This window comes from Cygnus olor, chromosome 2 (assembly GCF_009769625.2).
Source record: "Cygnus olor isolate bCygOlo1 chromosome 2, bCygOlo1.pri.v2, whole genome shotgun sequence".
NCBI classification, from domain to species: Eukaryota; Metazoa; Chordata; class Aves; order Anseriformes; family Anatidae; genus Cygnus; species Cygnus olor.
In genome coordinates, this window is record NC_049170.1 from 122533052 (window position 1) to 122557273 (window position 24222).

Here is a 24222-nt window from a genome sequence, read left to right on the forward strand (position 1 = left end):
ATATGAAATTTTCAGTATCTTTTCAAAAGCCAATCTTATCAATTTTCTTTACTTCTTAGAAACAATTGGGTTATGATATATTTTCAGTTACTGAGAATGTGAAAAAGTCACTTAAAAATGTAAATGTTCAATATTAAAATTGTATTCTGGTATCCTGCTTTTATTTACATTTTGCTTTCCTTATTGGTATGTCTTCTTGAGATTTCCAAAACAGCAACTGGATCCAAGATTCTGTACGTTCATTGAGATATGACAAGAAGAAATGTAGCAATGTGGGAAATATAAAGATGTTCTTTTGGGGACTTATTTTTTTAATTACAGTTCTTTATTCAACTATATTTTAATATTGAAATACAGAACTGTTTAAAGTCTTAAAAATTCAGGGAAGTTTCTTTTGAAGCACAGAACTGAATAGACACAACACCTTTCTTAGGCTTTTAATTTAGATTACGGATCATAAAATAGAATATTTTCCATGGCTAGTAGGTATCTTTAACAAAGGCAAGATATGTCCACGAAGTCAGAGTAATTTCTTATCCATTTTAAGTTACAAATATAAATTACATGTAGTGAGCAAAACTGAGGCCAAATTAGTTGCCTAGTAGCTAATAGTCCAAAAGAAGACACACAAAACAATAAAAGACAGAGCTTAGAGTAATGCATATTCCTATCACATACTACCACCTAAAAATAAAAATTACTTCTGCTTACTAGATTTCCTTCTCTTTGAAGATTTTACTTTCAAATGTATTTTTAAAAATTTGAATAATTAACTTGGAAATTAATAAGATTAGTTAGTAGCTGAGACAAATATTTATCCCCCACAGTTAATATATACTGCACTTTGGAAAAAATAATGACACTAGAAAGACAAATATATTCTTCTGTGTTTTATTGCAGCCAAACATTAAAACAGATGAAATATACATTTTTCTTAATAGTCCTCTTGACCTTGCGCAGCCTGGCATATTTTTGTAAACATGAAGCACATAAAAATCACATACCCAGTTACAAAATACTTGAAATTTGATCACAGCATAATATACTCTCACAGTCCTGTTAGTCTACAAGTAGGCTGCCACTGTTATATAACAAGTCCTCCATTCACCGTTCTAAAATTATTCCCAAACTTCATCACAAAATATGGCTTTGTAAAAAAATTATTGCTCTGCAATTCACAATCACAGGTAAATTTATGAGTATATCCCATCCCAAACCACATCACAGTCTAAGAGTATTATTGCTTTCTTGAAAGTCTCAACAGATCACTTTTAACATCTTCTATGTTTATGAATCATATGTAACACTCATTTATGTGAGGTCTTACTGAAGTCCCCCACAAAAAAAAGCGCCAGAGTATATGATGTCCCTTTATCTAGAATTGTAAGCAACTGAAAACCTGACTTCAAATGACGTGTTACAGAAATTTAAAATCTCCCTGTCAACCAAAAGGCAACCGCTGTTAGCTTTACAAATTGATTTTAAACATTTGTTTCTTCCAAGCTCTCACATTAGACTTAGCAATTTTTTAAAACCACAGCAATTATTCCTGAGCCAAAAAGGAGCACATGCAAAATACCAAAGAATAAAGTGTGTCTTTGTAATTGTGGAACAGCAGCATGGAACAGGTAAAGAGTACACCTCTAGAATTAAAATTCTAAATCACTCAGTCGTGTACCGTTTACAAGAGCATTTACAATTGTAGATTTTAAATTTTGATATCCTATTTTTCCTAAGGTTGAATTTATTTATTTAGATTTACAAATTCAGTATTTATGCAAATTTGACTTTTTTTTTTTAGTAGTTCACTGAATACAGTTTCCTAAATCCAGCTTTAAAAATCATTATATTGGTAGAATAAGTATGATAATTTTCCTGCAATCAACCTTATTCTGGTGATTCTGCTTTGTTTCAATTTACACTGACTACCTGCTGGGCTATTGTGTAGTTTCTAGAAAATTTTGCTTCAAAACCAAATGTACATAAATAAAAAGTTTTAATGCACACACTAAAGATTTCTGAAAAAAAAGTAATTTAGTAATCTGCCCTTTTACTACTGTGAATTAAACATACACAGTTTGTATATTGTTAGACTATTTTCAATCATCTGAAAATCACTTAGTGTATCTGTTGACATAACGTCAGTGCAAAGAGATACAAGTCAAAAACTTCACAGCATAGTGTGCCTGATTAGTGTTTCCAATAAAATGCATTTAGTCTGTATGCTATATCAGCAGTTATCAAACATTTAAAAATTCATAATATTGTTTCATCAAACTGCTCTGTACACACTGTATGAATCCACAGCAAAAGATATATATTAAAATCTGAAAAAATGTACTTGCTGCTACTTTATAAATAGAATATTAACAATTGTTTGAACAGCACATATGAAATGTAGTTCAAAGTCGCAACTCTGTCATGAACACAGAAGAAAAATAAAACTAATGAATTCACTAAACTTGACCCCCCAGAAAAAAAAAAATCAGACAGGAATGTAAATTAAACATCCACGTGTTAAAAAAAAAAGCTTACTAAAATGACAGTTGGCTACAACCCATTTACAATATCTTAGTGTTTGCTCCCCAAACCCTGAACTGCTCAGAAATTATATCATAAGATCTATTACAACCATCTGCTCTCCCCTTTGTAGCGTATGGTTAGGGCTGGTCCTCCTGATGTAGGGACTTTCTTTTGAAGCTTTAAGTATCTGAAAAAATAAGGGGAAATCTATATTAAAGGACCAACCGAAACACAACTTACACTAAAACAAAATTAATCATCTTAACAGCTAAAAAATGCAACTTTGTACTAGACTTTTAAGAAAGCTATAATTTCTAGGAGTTATCATAATGAATATACACAAAGTTGCTGTAGAAGGTGGGAAACATACAGTTTCAAATATTATCTATGCAATAATTTATGTACTCTTTCTTGAGCATATGGCACTTCATTCACCTTGTGAGGTGGCCCAGATTTCTTTTACAAATGCATTTTTTTCTTCCCCTTTCTAATATCAAGGACACATACAATGGAAAAGGGGAGCCAGGGAATGCAGGGAACGAGGAAGGGTCAAAGTTTTAAGTGGAAACTTCTCTACACATAATGGATTTCAGCAAGTTGTGCTAATGCAGGGTTATGAAAGTGTCAAGGGTACAAGACAAAAGCGGGAAAAAAACATACATTTTAAATTTGAACATACAGAAGAGGGATAAAAAAAGAGTAAAATATCCCCCCAAAAATGTAATATGTCTCCCTTTGAATATATCCTAACAAATACCATGCTATCACAACCACTGCAATTTACATGCCTATGTAAAATGGGATTAATCAGAAATCCTATATCAGCAATATTTCAAAAGCTAGCTTATTATACCATTCAAGTGTATTAGTTTGTAAATATAAATTGCAGTTAAACTAGTCTACTGTTGACAAGTAATACCAGTAATAATTTTAGCAGTAAACTTGGGAAATTGGAAAACAGCACATACAGATATGTAAAGCTGCAGTTGCCTACCATTAATTTTTTTTTTGGTAATATTCCCTGGAGTCAGTAAAAATAAAATAAATAAATAAAACTTTTAGCTCGCACTCCAGCATATTCAAATCCCACACTCAATTTCCTTCCACCGAAGATGTGAGAATGCATCTTACAACTAAATTCATCTTCTGAACTAACTCCTGATCTCTTTCCAGAACAAGTAAGCTCCTGTGTTTCAGATAAAAATCAAACAATTGTTTCTAACACGATACAAACTGTGCACCAAACGAAGTTCCATGTATTTACATTAACTGAGAATAAGGAGTCTATAGTGACCTTTCTAAGTATCTTTAAAACACCAGAAGCTATGTTCATTACAAAGAGTTATATATACACATCTTTCACACATTTGCAGAGCGCATATGTGTATATTGGTATTCTTCATTCATAAGAGAGTACTTAATTGTCTCTAGTACAATCAACTTTAATATTATTATTGCTGAATTAACGGGAAATAGTTACTTAGAGTAACTGATGAAATTAAATCACATGAGAAAGGAAGTCTGACAACAACAAAAACATACTGAATCCTGTATCAAAAAATATATAAAAATAATTTGACTTCCTAGTATATATGAATTTAGTCCTCTAAGAGGAAAATACTATGAGAATAATGTTTCCTCCAATCTTTCTCATCTAACGAAGGCAGGAAAACATACTTAATAATAGAAAAATTCCATAACTGTAATGATTGCATTCCTGGTTAGTATTTTTTTTAATGCATATCCTGCTTCTTTTCTGAATTGTTAGAGATGCTATATAATTTGAGTCCTACATTGTGCTGATCAGCTTTTTATAAAATGTGATACACAACTGGTTGATGACTCTTCTGCCTTTAAAGTGGTTCTTACATAACTACAGAAAATACTGTATCTCTTTCAGTATTTTTGTATACTATAGCAGATTTTGTTCTGATTATTTTCATTTTCTGCTTCATAAAGGGAGAAGCACAAGCATCATCTAATACATCTAATAGTTACTCATATTTAGTAACTAAATAGATAGGTTTTGATCAATTCCTTCACTTTTTCCTGTGAGGAAAAAGAAAATGTTCACTTCTTCCAGTGCTGCTATTATTATCTATTTTGAAAATATACACCAGGATAAAGCTATCTTTCCCTTGAATTCTCATCTGTGATTTAAAAAGTGCACTGCACTAATTTGAACATGAATGAAGGAAAAAAAGAATCTAAAAAGAAATTCAAAGGGATGAGAAATATACAGTATTTCACAGTAAAACAAGTAAGTTATTTTTGATCCTAACGGGGTTTGAAACCAGTAAGGATTCTGTAACACGGTAAAGGAAAAGGAGAGTGGCCAACTAGGTTCAACTCCACTATTATATTCAAAAGTCCACCTAGAACTAAAGGAAGCTGCACAAATGGAGTATTTGTAAAACCATCCACTAATGTGTAATACACATAAGATTATTAATATTATTATTGTTTTGTCAAGTTAGGAAATGCACTTACCGCTGCAAAATTGAGTCAAACTACAGCACAGTGACAGAAATATGGTCCATGAAAAAATTCAAAGATTTCAAGTTGATATCTAGAGTTTGAATTTGGTTTCAAAATAGCATGTCTAAGTCAAGATCATCTCTATATCCGCATATCAGTATAACTGACGCTATGCAGTAGAATTTTCTACTGCTGAAAATTTCCAGTAGTCTCATAAGAGCCTCTGTGTTAGGCAGCAACATTTCCTGCAAGAAAATAGATGTATCTTTTCTTGTTCTACAGTTCCAAGCAAAAGGACAACAAACCAACTGAATGAACACTATCTTCACTGAACTTCTTGCCAATGTTGTCAAAAGTAACAACTACTTATTCTTACACTGTTTATAACCTTAGTTTAAAATATTTTATACTCATTAAGAAACTGAATATTTTTATTAGGCATCTATCAATGAACACTTACTGCTTTCAATATTTCAACACACAATCACAGAATCATAGAAGGTCTTTTCCAACCTTAATGATTCAAGATCACCTGGTCTAACCACCACCCTACTACCAATGTTGCCCACTAAACCATGTCCCTAAGCACCACATCCGCACCACACCCAACCTTTCCTTAAACATGCCCAGGGATGGTGATGCCATCACTTCCCTGGACAACCCATTCTAATGTCTGACTACTCTTTCTGAGAAGAAATGTCTAATTTCCAACCTAAACTTCCCCTGGCGCAACTCTAGTCCTATCAGTAGTTACCTGTGAGAAGAGACCAACCCCCAGCTCCTCACAAACTCCTCTCAGGTAGTTGTAGAGAGCAGTAAGGTCTCCCCTGAGCCTCCTCTTCTCCAGACTAAACAACCCCAGTTCCCTCAGCCGCTCCTCACAGGCCTTGTGTTCCAGGCCCTTCACCAGCTTCGTAGCCCTTCTCTGGACACACTCCAGGGCCTCGATGTCCTTCTTGTAGCGAGGGGCCCAAACCTGAACACAGTACTCGAGGTGCGGCCTCACCAGAGCAGAGTACAGGGGGAACAATCACCTCCCTAGTCCTGCTGGCTACACTATTCCTGATCCAAGCCAGGATGCCATTGGCCTTCTTGGCCACCTGGGCACACTGCTGGCTCATGCTCAGGCGAGCATCAATCAGCACCCCCAGATCCTTTTCCTCTGCACAGCTTTCCAGCCACTCTCCCCCAAGCCTGTAGCGCTGCATGGGGTTGTTGTGGCCAAAGTGCAGGACCTAGCACTTAGCCACGTTGAACCTTATCCCACTGGCCTCTGCCCATCGACCCATCCTGTCCAGGTCCCTCTGCAGGACCTCCCCACCCTCTGGCAGATCGACACTTCCCCCCAGCTTGGTGTCATCTGTAAACTTACTGAGGCTGCAGTCAATTCCCTCATCCAAGTCATCAATAAAGACACTAAAGAGGATGGGCCCCAACACCGACCCCTGGGGAACACCACTGGTGACCGGTTGCCAGCTGGATTTCACTCCCTTCACCACCACTCTCTGGGCCCAGCTGTCCAGCCAGTTTTTAACCCAGCAAAGAGTGTACCTGTCCAAGCCATGGGCTGCCAGCTTCTCCAGGCGAATACTGTGGGAGACCATGTCAAAGGCCTTGCTGAAGTCTAGGTATACTATGGCAGCAGGCTTTCCGTCATCCACCAGGCGGGTCACCCAGTCATAGAAGGAGATGAGGTTGGTCAGGCAGGACTTGCCTTTCATGAACCCATGCTGGCTGGGTCTGACAACCCAGGTTGTCCCACATATGCTGTGTGATTACATTCAAGATGAGCTGTTCCATCACCTTTCCTGGCACCGAGGTCAGGCTGACAGGCCTGTAGTTCCCTGGGTCCTCCTTACGACCCTTCTTATAGATGGGCATCATATTAGCAAGTCTCCAGTCATCTGGGACCTCTCCAGATGACCATGACAGCTGATAGATGATGGAAAGCAACTCAGCAATCACATCCACCGACTCCCTCAGCACCGTCGGGTGCATCCCATCTGGCCCAATGGACTTGTGACAGTCCAGGTGGAGCAGCAGGTCTCTAACCGTTTCCACCTGAACTATGCAGGGGGGGGGGTCTTCTGCTCCCCATAAGTGGTCTGGCTAGTAAAGACAGATGCAAAGAAGGTGTTAAGAACCTCAGCCTTTTCGTTATCCTTAAGTAGTCCAGTAAAGAATGAAGATTCTCTTTGGCCCTCCTCTTGCCATTAATATATTTATAAAAATATTTTTGTTATCCTTAATCATAGTGGCCAGGTTGAATTCGTACTGGGCTTTGGCCTTCCTGATTTTTTCCCTGAATATGCTGGCAACTTCCTTGTATTCTGCCTGAGTTGCCTGCCCCTTCTTTCACTGGACATAACCTCTCTTTTTCTCCCAGACACACAGCAAAAGTTCCCTGTTTGGCCACACCAGTCTTCTTCCCTGACAGCTCATCTTCGGAACATGGGGACAGCTCCTACGCCTTTAAGACTTCCTTCTTGAGTAGTGCCCAGCCTTCCTGGACCCCTCTGCCCTTCAGGATCGAATCCCAAGGGACCCTCCCTACTAGTGTCCTGAACAATTCATAGTCTGCTCTCCGGAAGCCCGGGGTAGCAGTTTTACTGACCCCCCTCCTGACTTCACCAAGAATAGAGAACTCTGCCATGTCATGGTCACTCTGCCCAAGACAACTCCCTACCACCACATCTCCCACTAGGCCTTCTCTGTTCATGAACAGCAGGTCTAGAGGAACACCCCCTCTGGTAGGCTCACTGACCAGCTGAGTCAGGAAGCCGTCTTCCACACACTCCAGGAACCTCCTAGACTGCTTCCTCAGGGCTAGATTGTATTTCCAGCATATGTCTGGGAAGTTAAAGTCACCCGGAAGACAAGCACTGGCGACTGAGCAACGTCTGCCAGCTGCTTATAGAACACCTCATCCGTCTCTTCATCCTGGTTTGGCGGTCTATAACAGACCCTCACCAGATTGTCCGCCTTGTTGGCCAACCCCTGATCCTTAACCACAGGGACTCTACCTTTTCATTCCCAACCCCGATCTCAATAGCATCCCAGCACTCTCTAATATAGAGAGCCACACCATCACCCTTCCTTAGTTGTCTGTCCCTTCCAAAGAGTTTGTAGCCATCCATTGCAGCAATCCAGTTGTGCAAGTGGTCCCACCACGTTTCAGTGATGGCGGCTTGCTCATAGTTTGCCTGCTGCACAATGGCTACCAGCTCCTCCTGTTGTGTGCACGTGCTGTGTGCATTGGTGGATGCACTTGAGACGCGCCATTGCCCTCACTCTCAACCCTGGGACTGCTCCTCCAGGTTCATCTCTATCAAGCCTTATTTCCCCTCCACCTCCCTTCATACCTAGTTTAAAGCCCTCTCTCAGACAAAGCACTTATGTATTGATAGAAGTACTTCAGATCACCTCAGTTAAGGTTCAACATGTAAATTAAAACATGAACTAATCTGTATTGGGACATCACACAGATGTCCTGTGTTTTTCAATTCTCAGGCTACTTTTGGCATGTGTAAACATTAAATACAAGTTTCCTTCCCCACAAGGAAAGAAAAGTCTCATAGAATTACTGTGAAGTCACCACACCACTTCAGAGCTTCTGCATATCGCAGGGATTAACCAATGCACAAAGGTGATTGAAAACTCCTTTGACCAACAACCACACTATACAGGCATTCAGGCTAACGAGAACTAAACAAACAGCACCCAAGGCTCCTTGATTGCAACTGCTGTGATTTCCTGCTGAGAGATAGTACCCCTACTATATTGTTACGAAGAGCAAACAAGCAACTTGTAATACCAAACTCTAAAAAAGCAGACCAAATCTAATATACAGTCTTTAAATGTATAAAGTCTCCTGTCAGAGACATGGATTCATTAGGTAGCTACTCTAAAAACGGTAAACACTATTGTCAAGCAACCAACGGAAAAGCTGGAACTGCTACTGTTCGTAAAATCAGCCATGTCAAGAAAAATGCGATAGCATGACAAAACCAATCTTGTTTACAGACCTATGCCTAAAATATGCGTTACAGTCTAACTCCAATAGATCTGACTGATACACAGACAAATAACACTAATATCACCACCCATGACCAGTTACCCTACAAAGGAAGCATGCACATAATTTTGAGACCCAAAACATTTATTTTTACCTTTACAGCTAAAGTATCCAACTCTCTCTGAAATTATTTAAAATTAAGTCTTAATTTAAAACTACTCACAGTTTTATATGGAATACTTCCATATAACTCAATAGCCATCACTAGCATTTATGCAGTACAAGATAAAAATCATTGCTTCAAAAACGGGAAGCAACTTCAAATGACAATAATGATAACCCTTCACCCCTCTCCAAAAATGGTTTGTAGAACTTACCACATAGCTATAAGATATATATATATATATATATATATATATATATATATACACATACATACATACATACATTTTTTTAAAAGAACACTTAAGATTAACTTACCCACTGGATTATCATTTGAATAATCCTCAGTTTGAACAGGGATTTCTGTAAATGAAAAGTGCACAAAACTGAAACTGGTGAAACTAAATATTTACAAAAAGCTGCATATTTTCTCTTATGTTCATCATAGTAACCTATTGAGCCTGTTCTGTAATAATACTTTTGCAGAAGTGGGATTTTAATTTTTTCTCAGCTAAATTTTTCCAGGGGAAAGATTAATACTTAAGTAGGCAAGCACTTAATTTTCAGTACTGCACTGTTTCAAAAATCAAACTTCAAAATTATGAAATTGTACTATCCAAAGCACAAATATCCTCCCACTTTCATATGCTATTAGAATATGGGCTTACAAAAAATGACCATATTTAGGAAATTATAATGTTCCTAGCTGTAACTGTGAAATATTTTACTTGAAAATTCAGTTCTTTTAAATCCAAGATGTACATTTAAATGAGAAATGTCACCAACTGCTATTGCTGCTAATAGACTGAAGGTTGCACATAGCTCCCTATTCTTGCACAGGGGGAGCCAGGCTCACTCACTGTAGATGGTAAGAAAAACTGAAGAGAAAAACTGAAATATGCTCTGACTCAGGAATCCTGTAATGTACACTGCTCAAAGCTGGGGTAACATTCCACTTTGCTTCTTATATATAAGCTCTTTTTCCAGAGTATGGAGCACAGAGCAGAGTAAGGAAATCTTCAGCTTCATATGACCTAATATGACCACTATTATTCCTGTAAGTTATTCTGAGCTGGAGCACTCTCAACTTCTAAAACTGAGCTGTGCTACGTAAGCTTTTAAAATTTGGCATTAAGAAAGCACAGCAAAACAAAAGAGAACAGGTTAGTTTCTAACGACACAGTTATGTTTGTCCTTAGAGGAAAAAGCACTGCAGAAAAAGACGATATAAATGCATTTTTATTGTAGAGTTCCTTTCTACAATATTAATCTTTTTTTTTTTTTTTCCTTCGCAAATAAGTAGCATATTCATGGGCAATACATGAAATACAAACCTGATTCCTCTGGTTCAGTGGCCAGGTTATCTTCTGTATGTTTATTTTCTACCGTTACAAAGAAAATAAAGGATTTAAGTTACACATAGTATGTTCTCAATTTTGCTTTTACTCCTCATGAACCACCCAGCCCCATTAGTATCAAACAAGGAACAAACAATTTAACAGTAGAACAAAAGCAACTGAATGCATTTCATATTAAAAAATAGCTCTTCACTCTTAATGACTTCTATTACTCCCCTCCAAAAGTGATTTTTGTTGCAATTGTTATTTTTGTACAAACATTAATATTTGTTTCCCATTTAATTATAACAAATTTTTCAAATGGAAAATTTGAAGAAAATATAGCATCAAACCCTATAAGCTGTGCTAAGAATAACCTGTTTAGATCACTTAGCTCTAGCTGACTGAATTAAGGTCATGCTTGAAAAAAATGTTCCTTAATGATACTTTAAATTCTTGAAGCTAATCTTCAAATTACATCTGATTCGGTATTCATCTGAAATTCCCTGGCACCAGCACAACAAACAAAAATTCACAACTTAATCTTTTTGAGCAGTCATCTGGGAAATTAACATTTCTATTCCACAAATTGAAGCTTTAAGTACTTCATGCAGTACATTTTCCTGCAATATTTTTCTACATATAAAAATTATATTAACAGATTTAAATGGACTTATAAAGTGTCTTCTTTCTCTATTTATAAAAACTCATACCTGACATCTTTTTATCAATTTCCAGATCTTCAATAATCTCATCTGTAAGTATAAAAAGATAAAAGTATATAATTAGGTGTTCTTTTTTTTCCTTCTCCCCTTCTTCATCAGCATCAGAATCTTTCACCAAAACACTAAGATCACAATAAAAAAGTATACCTTGCTCTGTGGCTTCATATACTTCCTCAGGAAGGTCCTCGACAGCTAAAAAAAAAACACATTGAATTCAGAGTAATAATGAAGTCAAGTTCTAAACCGATGAAACTTGCATACAACACCAAAGAGCAGAGCTAGCACACAGACATGCTCAACTGTAAACAGAAAATTGCAAAAAGCAAACATGAACTTTTACTAATTTTGAGGGAAAAAAAAAACCTTAAATTTTCTTTCCTATTTCACTACACAACTGCTGTATTAGTAGGTATTTCAAAAATTATACCCTCTAAACAAATGTCATTTGGATTAAAACACAGTAACTTTAAAAAAATTAAAAAACACTCCTTAATCTTTCTGAGCATGTCCTTACTCTTAAAAAGCTTACACATACTGATTGGCTTTAGTAGTAAATAATAGCACTAAACAACAACCTACATGGCTAAATATTTTTGCACTGCTTACTGCTGTAACACTCCTCCCCCCTCATCTTATCCCTATATACTGTTGTGTCATTATCCCCCCTACATTTGTAGGGAAAAAAACAGAAATATTTACACGTACATTTACATATACGGGACATTTAGGGTCGTCCCGGTATTTAATCCAACGTTCTATCTGAACAGAGGCTAGAGCAAGATGGAGTACATAGGATGTAGAACTGCTTTGGAACTTTCATGCAAAACCAGTTGCATATCCATCCTTCCATATAAATAACTACTATGTTTCAGGGTAAAATTCAGAATAGTAGCTATTCTAAAACATTTATTTTAAATAATTCCAACTCTGTATAGCCTTTTTATTTGGATAAAAGTACATCTCTCATTGGTGGATCCTGCTTTCCTTCCTGAAGGACGAGTAAGTTCAACTTAAACTGGGGCTTCTCCATGGAAAAATTAAATATATTTATTTTTACTGTCATTGAATTTGCCACCCTTCAACTCATTGGCTGTCCTCTTAAGCTTATGGTCACACAGGTAATAGAACAGATACTTCCAATTTATCTACACTACAGCATTTCTTGAATTCATTCTAAATTAAGCACTTGTGTCTTTTTCATTCACTTATCTGAGATGACTTTCAAAAGAGCTGGTATTTGAAGACAAAGTATGGAGAGAGGACCGAAGACTACAATTATTTTAATTGGTTTGGCTAATTAGAAAACAGCACCAGCAAAAAGCATCCACCAAAGCAGAGCCAGTAATGGCAACCTGTAAAATCTGAATTCACTTCCTGCAAGACACCTTTTTTTTGAACTTCCAGAAGTAGGCATTGGTTACAAGGTTATGAGCCAGGCTCATGGCAAGCAGGTTGAGTGTCTAGGCCAAATGACTGTGTTCCAAAAACCTGCAGAAAGCCTCACATGCCCCATTTTGTCTCAGCGCCGCAATCTCAAGATTTAAAGATGAATCTTTGAGGATGGTAACATTAAGGAGAGTCTTAATTCATAGTCAGAAATCTGGCTTGGTAACTATAGACGCTGTAATGAACATTTCCCATAACTGGTATTACACTGTGATTGAAGATTACACAGATTTTATATTCCAATATAAATTCACCTTGCCATGTAGATAACAGTCTTCGTGCTAAGTTTACTAAAATATTTCTGATTTTTAAAATTATACTCCAATAACATTTATTGTAGAGATATTTCACTTTAACTATATATGAAATAAAAACGATTTTCCAATATGCCCCATATACATATATGTAAATGTATACATACACACACACGTGTGTACATACATGCATCTATAGACTATACCTGTACCTTGAGTCTCAGTCTCCTCTTCATGTTTTGGTTCTGAAAAGAAAAAAAGTGTGGTTGATTTACACGAAGTATCCTAAAAATAATTTAGTTGTTAGGCATCTAATTCATTTCTCTTTTGACAAATGCAAAGCTCTCAAAGTTTTCCTCTACTTTTGGAGCATGCTTAGATATATGAACCCTCGCTGGTACCCGTAGGGGGAATTCTATGTATAAAACATATCAAACGTGAACATAATGCTGAAATTTCAGCATTTCTATGCACACAGATGAAGTATTGAAAATAACAAAAATAAAGCTATCATTCTGTACATTATAATTCACCTACGCTCCTATATTTTGAGTAAAGAGCTAGTATAATTTTCATAACTTTGAACAAGAAATAGGTTAAGAATACCCATACTTTAAATAATGTCTGAAGATGGACAAAGTGCTGTCCATTTATTGCCTAAATTCTCAATGCACAGCTGATTGTGATTTTTAAAACTAAAAACTTCAAGGTTCATCCAGTGATCTAGGTAATTTCATTATCTTAACAGTAGTTAACTCATCCAATAAAAGGTTGTTTACATCAGATTTTTAAAAATCCTTTCTACTATTACATGTTTTGTCTTAAAAGATACAAATAATCACTTGGACCCCCCTCCACTCCTTCAAAAATATTCTTACAATATACTTTCAAAAAAATAATCCAGAATTCTTTATTTCTAATCAAAATCTAAAACTTGTTTTCTTTCTCTAGTTTCATTGATCCAAACTATATAAAAAAACTTTATAAAAACTATTGAAAAGTTGTGCACAATAATTACATAATTGATTTATTTACACTCTTCACTGTGGACAAAAATATGCAAACGTTTCAACTAAGGAACTGTTAGTAATATCTATAGAAGATATGAAGAGACGGTTCCTTTCCACATGCTACACACACACACACACACAAAGTGGCTGCAATGTACAATAGGCCTCCAGTTTGTCCCAATGCCATGCAAGGTAGAAGTGAGTATAGGAGCTGTGATCCTATTAGAGGGGGTCTCTGATTTTAATTAAGAATTAAGTCATACAAAGAAAGAGTCAGAAAAGAAACTGAACTACTCTGGCTAACAATTACTTTGGTGCTGCCCTCTCAGCTTTCTGTGAATTCTTGGGAGTATCAAGAATGGAGAAAATACTGTCAGAGGGTTTGCCACAAGAGGAGAAACACATCTGACAGACACTGAGAAGATGCACTGACTCTAGAATAGAGAAGCATATACTTCTGCCGATTTCTCTGACGTTTGCATCTGAAGCTTTAAAATGATTCTTTTTGTGGAACTGAACTTCTGCTGTTCTTAGAGCTAATGTCAAAAATGTAAGCTTTACATTTGAGAGAAAGAACTTCTGATCTCCATGACGGCTTCCATCCCGTCTTTGGCTTTTTTTTTCTAGCACAGGTGCTAGAAACTCCGTTCTCCAGGAAATGAGCAAACGTTTCATTTTCCATCCAACTGAAAGTGTGTTTTCATGAGAAGGGTTGAAAGGTGCAAAGGAAGATGGGCCAGGAGACAACAGGGATGAAAACTAGGTACTATAGCTACTATAATGCTGTCTAGTGTACATTTGTGAACTCCCATTTGCTCAAAATGGGCAGTCTGTGCTTTTTATGCCACAAAGGCACAAAGAGTGATAAAGGGGACTGGTACGGGAACGTAAACTATACGTATACTCTACACTTGTTCCAGTGTTAAAGACTGATCAATTGCTCAGATACACAGGGGATTTGAACTTCAAAAATCCCTTATCACAGAAGTTATAAAATAATGTGACAGCACGGAAAATTTTAAGACAAAACAATTTCACTTTCACAGTACTTAAAGATTTTCAGAACAATATGATGGTAAAATACGGGTTATGATACAGTCATTTCACTAAATATAACAGTTCTCATACCATGTTCTTCATTATAATCCCCATGAACTCTATCCTCTGTTTAGAAGGGGAAAAATTCAGTATTAAAATCCATATAATTTTAAAGATAATACTCGCACACAAATAATGCAGCGTCAAGTTTATTCTGGAAAAATACTCAAATCTATAGAATTTTATACTGTATTACAGTTCATAATACTAAGAGCTCATTTAATCCTAAGATTTTTAAAAGATTCAGTGGAAAAAAGTGATTTTCTGGCATCACAAAGTAGACTTAAAGATTCATCACTATCATTAGGGCTTTTTTATACAAGTCATGAAAATATCTACAAATGACCTACAATTCATAATGAAAATACTCATAAATCATTTTTATATACAGCAAAATTTTACACAACTGTATTTTGTAATGCCTTTTTTTTCTCCCCAGAGATATGACATTTTTCCTGACATTTATACAAACTATCTTCAAAGTCCTTGGCAAATCCAAGTTGTTTTTTTTATCCACAGAAACATTTCTATGCAATTTAAAATACAAACACATACTCTCCTAGATGTTTAACCCTCAAAATATTCTTCTGTCCACTTGGCTCACATTACAAAGAAGTAATATTCATGTAGTTCTTTGTATTTTTTCAGAATGTAAATAAAGATGTAATGACTTTAAACCAATAAACTTATGAAACTGATACTGTATACGACCTCCATTTGGGGGGGTAGGAGAGCAGGGAGACTTGTTTGGGAGACAAAATTCAACCAAAGTTCTACAAAAGACTTTGCATTGTACCTGTGTAATGTTCAACAGCATCTTCTAACATCAGTTCAGCGTCACCTTAAATAAAAATTTAATATTTTAAGTTCTAATCAAGTTTTCATGCAACAGCTAAATAGCACAGAAAAAGTTAAAATGTTACATATTATTTACCTCAAGAATAAGAGAACTAGGCATATCTGAATTAATATAACAACATTTTGTTTGAAAGTGACAGATTGTCAAACACATCCAGGAGCTACATCACCATATAATAAGTTTAGGCATATTTTCATTTAGGCCTAGGATTATGAATAGAGTAAGTCTTTGACAACCTGTTGATTAGGCTGGAAAACTACTCCAGTAAACAGTTGTGCAAGTATTTGTGGCATGTTCTATTCACAATTGTAACAGTAACATAGCTGCAAAATCAATACTGCAAAAATCAGGTTTATTTGAAACTGCTTGAAAAAACTGTTTGAATATAAAACTGAATTAACAGCAAACATGATACATTACTTTGAAGCCTGTTTTAAAAAGCACAATTGATTATATTACAATCTAAAGTTAAGAAAATTTACAAACCTGGAGCTTCTGGATCACTTACTGTCTTCTCTACATCCATATCATAATCATATGAAACTGTAAATACGAATATATATATATATACACTTAATATTGCATTATTTTAACTTGCATGAACATGTCTTCCAATAGCTAAGTGCAACTCTCCAGTTGAGAACTATTAAATGACAGCTATACATTTGCAACTAAACACACAGCAATCTAGTGGAAGGTGCTGGATTACCCTCCCTTCCAGTCCTGTGATATACCCTTGGTATGAAAACTAGGTACATGAGAACTGTAAGTCTGCATGAACATTTTTAACAGCTCTAATATGAATCAAAAATATCATCTTTCCCCCATTCTAAAAGTCCTAAAGTAGTTTCTTTACTTAGTGTTGGTGCTGGTCTGCAGAGGACAACCACTGCCAATAAGAGCCAGAAACACAAACCTTGAGAAATATTCAATTCTGGCATCATAGATATTGAACTTTTTTTTTTCCCATTGAATTGCTAATTCTGTGACTACAACTCTTCGAGATGTTATTTCTATACTCAGTATGACACATCAGACAACACATGGTCCTGAAGGTAAAATAACTTATCCTCGTACTTTGGAAGTATAGCAGCATGGATTTCAAACTGGTAGCTGGAAAGCAGAAACTTCCCACAAAGGTAGGGATAAGTTTTTTTTTGCTGTAACAAATAAAAATATTTCGTTCTCATATTTGGCATTAAAAAAAGACCGAAGTCCAGAACTGGCTTATTATCTTTGGCTCAATGCTTAGTCCAAACTGAAATCCAGGTCTGATGTAAATGGAAGAGGCTGCCTGTACTATAAAGAAGCATTATTACTAGCCAGATAAAAACACTTCTCAGACAGCAGGGAAAATGTAATATCCATCTGATGTTTCTCAATAGATGGACTAACGGGTAAAATAAGCCAACACCATTCTGTAAGGTATCAAACACAGGATGAAGATGACTAGAGGCTAACTGGATGTACTTGCATGCAAAATTTCCTAAAGCTTTAAAGATGAATTAAGGGTGTACACTAGGAGGACACTATAAGAATAATTCCATATTAAGTCCTTAGAGCTGACTGACTCTCTGATAGCATAATGGGCCATAAAATATTAAATAGTCCTGAAGGCGAGGTTACAAACTGTCTGCTTCTGAAAGATGCCAGGTTCTATGTGACAACACAAGTTCCAGACTATTGACAAAACTGTAGGCTAGAACCTCAGCATTGTAGAATATAAGACAGGAATAAGAGCAATAAACCTTATTCTCACTTTCTTACACTGTACAACCACGGATCTCTCACCTATCCAGATTGCAAACACATGCAACAGCCAGAAACTCAAAGTACAAATTATATTTTTGCACTACCCGAAAGCAAAGTTTCCATATATACCATCCCCTACTCTTTAAGAACTCTTTGCCATAGCAATTATGATATATTCACCTCAGAGTAAATATATACAAGACAGGAACAGATAAACATTTTCAAAATGATACATTACTAAACTAGTTTAGCTTTTCCATATCATTTTCAGTATAAAACTAATATTACTGGGTTTGGAAAAATAAAATTATACCTGGAACTTCAAATGTTTCAGGCTGTGTTGCTCCAAGATCATCTGCTACAGGATCAGCATCTGAGAAATTGAGAAATAAGCATAAATTAAAAATTTTAGCTTTTTTTTTTAAACAGTACATGGCACTGCAAATGCTGTAAAAGAATATTACATAGTCAAATTTCTAAGCAGAAATTCTAAGCAAATTTATTCTAATGCCAGAGATATTCAAATAGGCTGAAAGAATAAAATTTATATATGTAATATTGAGAAGACATATACTCAATACACATTTGCTCAAAAAAGATGACTGTCCCTGCAGAAATTTTTCTCCCAAATTCAAGTCTGCTGTTGGAAAACTCACCTCCGTGAAAGTCTAAAGGAAAATAGAATATATTCACTTTGCCTTCTCATTATTTAAAATCTTTAAAATGACTGGAATTTGAGTATTTCATCTATTCCCCTAATTTAGCTTGCACCATAGAGGAATAGAAGAGACACAGGAAAAAGGAGGTATAACAGACCTAGACGAAAAGAATTACTTCAGTTGTGAAGAAAGAATATCAGCTTACTTCAAGCAACTTTTGGACACTTGTTTTGGAAACATTTTGGATGACGTTGATTACATGAGTTTTTCAGAATAACGTCTTAAACGATACACAAAATTTTCAGTACTTTGGACAAAAGCATTCAGAAATACTTTTCTCTAAGTTCCAATTAGACAATATGATTCTGATCTAATATTTTGATTACAATTTTTTTTATCATCCTGTCAATACCTCAAGGCAATCGGATAAGAGTATCTTTACATGATTCTTAGCAGTACTTGGATTATTATTATTATTATTATTATACAAGTTATTATATTATTATCATTATACAAGTTCTTAGCAGTACTTGGATTGTTGTTCACTTATTCTCTTGAAGAGCTGTATTATCAGTATATTGAGAATAAGTCTGTCTACAAAAAACAGTGCTATCAAACTCTTAAAATTTAGTTAAAAAAAATCTAGAAAGTCCAGAAGCACGTTCCATAGATATGATTCAAGCCCCTCTATTTTGAGGAGAAATGTGTAGCTAGAACCCAGATTAATTCAGTTGTTTGAAAACCACACTGCAGCAAGTACATAATTTACAGTCACCTGGATTACACAACTCGTGGCATTTTAATATCCCATTTTGATTTAAAAAATATTTATTTGCTAAATAATGCTTGCAGTAGTTGACATTTGCTAAGTTTCCATGGCAAGCAGAAATTAAAAGAGTCACTTTTTTAAACAAGAAGGGTTTCCATTTGTCTGTCCACATTTTTGTCAACATTTAATTTTAAATATATTTAGTCATTCAGATACCTTTCTGAAATGAGTCTGGTGTCTCATAGTCCTCTGTCACTTCATTCTCTAATTCTCCGAGCAATTCATCTGTTGCAGGAGCTTCAAAAGTTTCTCCATATGTTTCTTCCTTCTCTTGCCACTGTTCATTTACGCTTTCATCTACATCTTCATGTCTCTCTCCTAATTGAGAATACAGATCGTTAAGAGAATACACAATCATTGGTAAATTCTGCTACAAGCAAATACTCAGCTTTCAACACACTTTGTATTTTTCAAGTACTCCCAACAGAGAGGGGAACAAACGACTTGTCTGACCCTTACCATAGTATAAAACTAAAGCATCTGCACTGACTCACCAGTGCCTTCTTTAGTCACAGAGAAAACACAGTAAAAAACAAACAACTGTTTGACCATTCTTGCACTTTACAAAGCGCTTCAAGGAAATTCTTGTTAACTGACTGATTTGAGCTACTGCTGCCAAATGCCTCTGAAAAAAAGGGCCACAAGTCCAGGATTTGAATTTTTCAATTTTTTTTTTTTGAAATTACTAAGTATTTGCTTAGAATGTTCTGTGCAGGCAAAAGTACTTTGAGTGCACACCAAAAACAGACTGAAATTTCTCTTGCTTATGTCAAAATTTATAAATTCTTCAGTGATTTTTAAGTGTTAATGCATTACCAGGCTCAGAATGGACAGCTTCATGAAGAACAGGCTGAATATCCTCTTCCAATTCTACATCAGCATTCTTGTGCTCTAAAAGGATTATAAATTGCAATGAAGGTAAGTGCAAAAATCTAAACACTAGCTCAAGGCTTGCAGCTTTTAGTAGTCTCCATAAATTCTTTACTCCATTCCATGAAGTTCTCTAGAAATTTACTTGGTGAATCTCTGCAACTCATGTAATTATAAATACAATTTGGTTTTGTTCACTGTCCAACACAGAACATGTTGCATCATTACATTAAATCATTCTGAAGACCAATCAGAAGAATTTATCTACAGTGGATCTTCTGCATGTAACTTTTTCTTAGTGGCAGTAACACTAATAATTTCAGGTACCTAACCAAACCACAAATTCTCTTTGGAGTAATTACTTTACTGATACTTTCCTCCATTACCTTCCTACAATTTAAATTGCAGCACTAACTTGTCATTTTTGACAACAGAATGTCATTTACAGAAGAGGGGTTTTATTCGTTTTAGAAATAGGGAAAATAAACACTAACATTACAATAGCAAGGTCTCCTCCTGGCAATTCATAGTAGAATAAATCCAAAACTGATTTCAGGGACAAGTCATCATCATATAAAACACGAGCCCAGGACATAACAGGAATTCGTACTAGGAGTTGCCTTCGTATAAATGTCCTGAAATTAACATTGAGAAACTGGCAAAAAAATGATTCTGTTGCATTTTCAAATGAAGTACTAAAATGTATGTAAAAAAGTTACGAAAAATGAAAAGGAAATTACATAATATACATTATAATAACTTAAGTAAACTAATTCAAATTCTATATTCTATTTTATTAACCATATGCTCCACATTTGTGGGTTATTGTGTCAGGTACACAAACAGGTAATCATCAAGTAGGATAAGCCTCTTCCATGAACTGGAAAAAGATATGTTTTGAGTAATATTAAAATGCAAATTGTTTCTCTGAAAGCTGGCACAAAAAATATTTTCTCTTGAATTCCTCTTGAATCCAATAAATTTTAATATTTTTAAGGTGTATTTTAACATTTATTTTTTCAGAACTAAAAGCTATACTTACTGTGTTTTTTATATACTACTGTTTTAGTAGAAAAGTGAATATTCAAATAAACTTATCAAATGATTTAAATTTTTTGGTTTAACTTAAAATAATACAGAAATGCAAAATTACTGGAATTGAAAAAAAGACTTTTCTATTATCAGATAACTTCAGAAACTGAGAAAAGTTCTACTACTCAAACTACAAAATAAAAGTCATATTTAAAAGGAATGGCTGCTGTACAGCTACATTTATGTTTTTCCTTTTTTTCTCCACCAAATAGGAGAATGATTTTACAATTTTTTATATCTAGCATTATTCTATAATACCTATTATTATTCTTAGGTGGAGAATCTGCTGTTATTCTGACTGTGTATACTGCTGCTTATGTATTAAAACCACAACCGTACACCCACAGAAAATTATTCTGCTGTGATGTAGTTCCATGAGAACTGACAAGAGTGCCTTCTATAAACTTTTAATGGTCGGTGATTTATATAAAGCTATTAACAGTCACTCCAGTTAAATGTTATAGTGTATAAACACAAAGTGATAAAAGATTTAAAATTCTAACCAGAGAAATAAGAAAATTAATTTGCATGCTGAGAAACAGAATTATAATTCAAACGAAATATCATTTCTCGTTTCTTCTGTGGTTTATGAGAAACCTTACCTGATTTGGCAAATGACTGTTCATCAGGCTGAATGGTCTCCTCGGATTCTGGTGATGTTGACTGTTCTGGGACAGATCTTTCTTTTAGGCCTGCATTTTTCAGTTATAAAGTTAACTTTAGGCTTTTCTGATTTGATTCAAATATAAATTAAGAAAGTTGTTTCACATATATCAGCGACAACTAAAGTTAAAATTAACAATAAATACTTCACTTCAAAGAATCAATTGTAACTACAGGGCTGTCCTGATATATAACATACACAAAGACTGAAGTGTACTGAGATAGTAATTAAGCATATGTTTTGAAGACAGACACAATGGGGAAAAAACTGGACACAAATTTAAGCATCTGTCTTTAATTCATTGTAACTGAACAAATTACTGTGCTATTCTCAAGTTCCATTCCGTTTCCAGAAGATAATCAGGCAGCAGATTTTCCTCACTATTTTTCTACTTGGGAAAAAGTGCTTCACGTAATGACTTTTCTATTTTATGAATAACCAATTTTAAATGTGCACTGCTTATAATATGTTTTCTTAAGTTAAATCTTAGAAGATCATATAAATAGAACTGTAGTCTCTTCAAAATTGGGTAATTTCTTCTGACACCTAAGTTATTGCAGATGGAGTTCCACCACTAAGTTGCTTACTATCAATGCCACTGAGTTTTTCTAGACCAGAAGGCCATGGAGAGGGAAAAAAAAAAAATCAATCAATAACAGCAAGTACCAATATCAAGGTAAGAGAGAAAGAGAGAAAGATGATTCGTATCCTTTTTAGACAAACACCTATTCAGGATTGAGCAGGTCATTAATCATGATTTACTGTCCTAGTTACAGGAAGTACATTGAAATGCTTGAAAGATTATGCCACTTCTCAAGAGATTATACCAAGAAAGAATGTATTGGTATTAGCCTAATCACCTGCTCAACCATCGTTTAGGAAGGATTCAAGCAAGAAAGGTTCAGACTAGATCTAATAAAAAACTTTTTGCCCCCATGAGGACAGTCAACTCAGCAGGCTGCACAGAGGTTGTGCATTCACATGGTGGAGGTTTTAAATACCACACTGGGCAACACCCAGAGCAACCTGGTCTTATCTCTGAGCTGATCCTATTTTTGAGCAAGAATAACAGAATAAGGACCTCCTAAAATCCCTTCAAAACTGAATGCTCCTATGATCATTTTTCCTGGATTTGCATTTTGAGTTCCAAAGTCAATTAAGGTAAAACTACTTCCTTAAATAAAGAAACTTGGACACACACCACCTCAAACAAACTAGTTCATCAAGTCTTGTATGCACAGAACTCAATATAGTATTATTTTAAAAAGCAGAGGCTACACAATAACGAACACTCTTCCATTGCTAATGCTCTTGTAAAAGTAACTTTATGTGGAACAATATAAGTATTATATTTAAAATCAGTAAAGTTTTGAAAACATTATCATCAGGTCTCTACTGGAGTCAAATATATCTCTGTACAAAATTGAGTGGTATGTCTCCAAACAACTTTGTGTAAACTAGTAAGATCTTATTATCTTGCACCATAAGAAGCACATACATTTATTCCATTATCCTATACAATGGGAACAGGAAAAAAAAGAATTAAAAGAACAAATCCTACTACTTACATTTTTAAAAATATCTAAAATTGTTTAAATTACATTATGTAATTGACTATTACAGTAGTTAAGCTGTATCTAAAAGCACTATAATTAAGAGTCTTACGGACTCTTGTTGACACCAGAATTTACACCCGTTTTCTAACCAACTTTCTGCCACGTCATAAAAAAATCCAAAATATTATTGCAGTAATATTAAAGGCTACAAGAGTAGTAAGTTACTTCCTTCCTTCTACAATCATCTCTAAATACAAAGAAAAAAGCAGTTCCTTATTTTAGCCACTGTTTCAGACTTCAGAATCTGGAAGACTAGAAACAGACACCCTACTTCCACAAATGCTGTTTACTTCCTTTATACATACAGCTCTTCAAATACATTCTCATATCTTCCGAAAACTCATGTGTCCAAATTCAGACAACTTGCACAGCTTCAGTGATGAATGAATTTAGTATTAAAAAGACATATTTCACAACCAACTAGCATTTAGGGTGTATAAAAGGAAAGAAAGGACTAGTGAGAATATTTCTTCATTTTTGCTTGCACGTTTTTCAATTTTGTTTTCATGCTTTATGTACATCTACTGTGTGTTTTTATCACTGATTCCTGTTCAGTCCTGTTGAGTATGTAAGAGTCATTTGTGTTTTACAAGATACTATTTTCTGTGATCTTTTTACCAAAATGAAGTTGCGCTCAGTTTTTACTTGTGTTGACCTTTTTGAGCTTACATCGTAACTTGCCATGTTAAATTGAACAACAATATTCCACTGAGATATACAAAAGCACGAAAGATATCTGGGGAAAAAAATCCTTTTACTGTGTAGCTATCTGTACAGCCTGAAGTACTACTCAAACAAAATGTTCTTTGAAAAAGAAACTTATTTAGAACCAG

General features: G+C 35.1%; 1 protein-coding gene across 15 annotated transcripts in view; it reads right to left on the reverse strand.

Moving 5' to 3' along the window:
• The window catches only part of ASPH (aspartate beta-hydroxylase), a 116719-nt gene that overhangs the window by 55970 nt on the left and 36527 nt on the right, over positions 1 to 24222 (reverse strand). For 4 of the 15 annotated variants that reach the window (XM_040545711.1, XM_040545715.1, XM_040545724.1 and 1 more), the window contains 12 exons: positions 21712 to 21801; positions 19964 to 20038; positions 19304 to 19465; positions 17973 to 18032; positions 16394 to 16450; positions 15845 to 15889; positions 15079 to 15114; positions 13147 to 13185; positions 11388 to 11432; positions 11229 to 11270; positions 10513 to 10563; positions 9497 to 9541 (listed from right to left, as the gene is read on the reverse strand). In XM_040545711.1, coding sequence (XP_040401645.1) covers positions 9497 to 9541; positions 10513 to 10563; positions 11229 to 11270; positions 11388 to 11432; positions 13147 to 13185; positions 15079 to 15114; positions 15845 to 15889; positions 16394 to 16450; positions 17973 to 18032; positions 19304 to 19465; positions 19964 to 20038; positions 21712 to 21801 — 747 coding nt within the window. The remainder of the gene's footprint in view (positions 1 to 9496; positions 9542 to 10512; positions 10564 to 11228; positions 11271 to 11387; positions 11433 to 13146; positions 13186 to 15078; positions 15115 to 15844; positions 15890 to 16393; positions 16451 to 17972; positions 18033 to 19303; positions 19466 to 19963; positions 20039 to 21711; positions 21802 to 24222) is intronic. The other 11 variants (XM_040545713.1, XM_040545716.1, XM_040545725.1 and 8 more) reach the window with 5 other exon arrangements.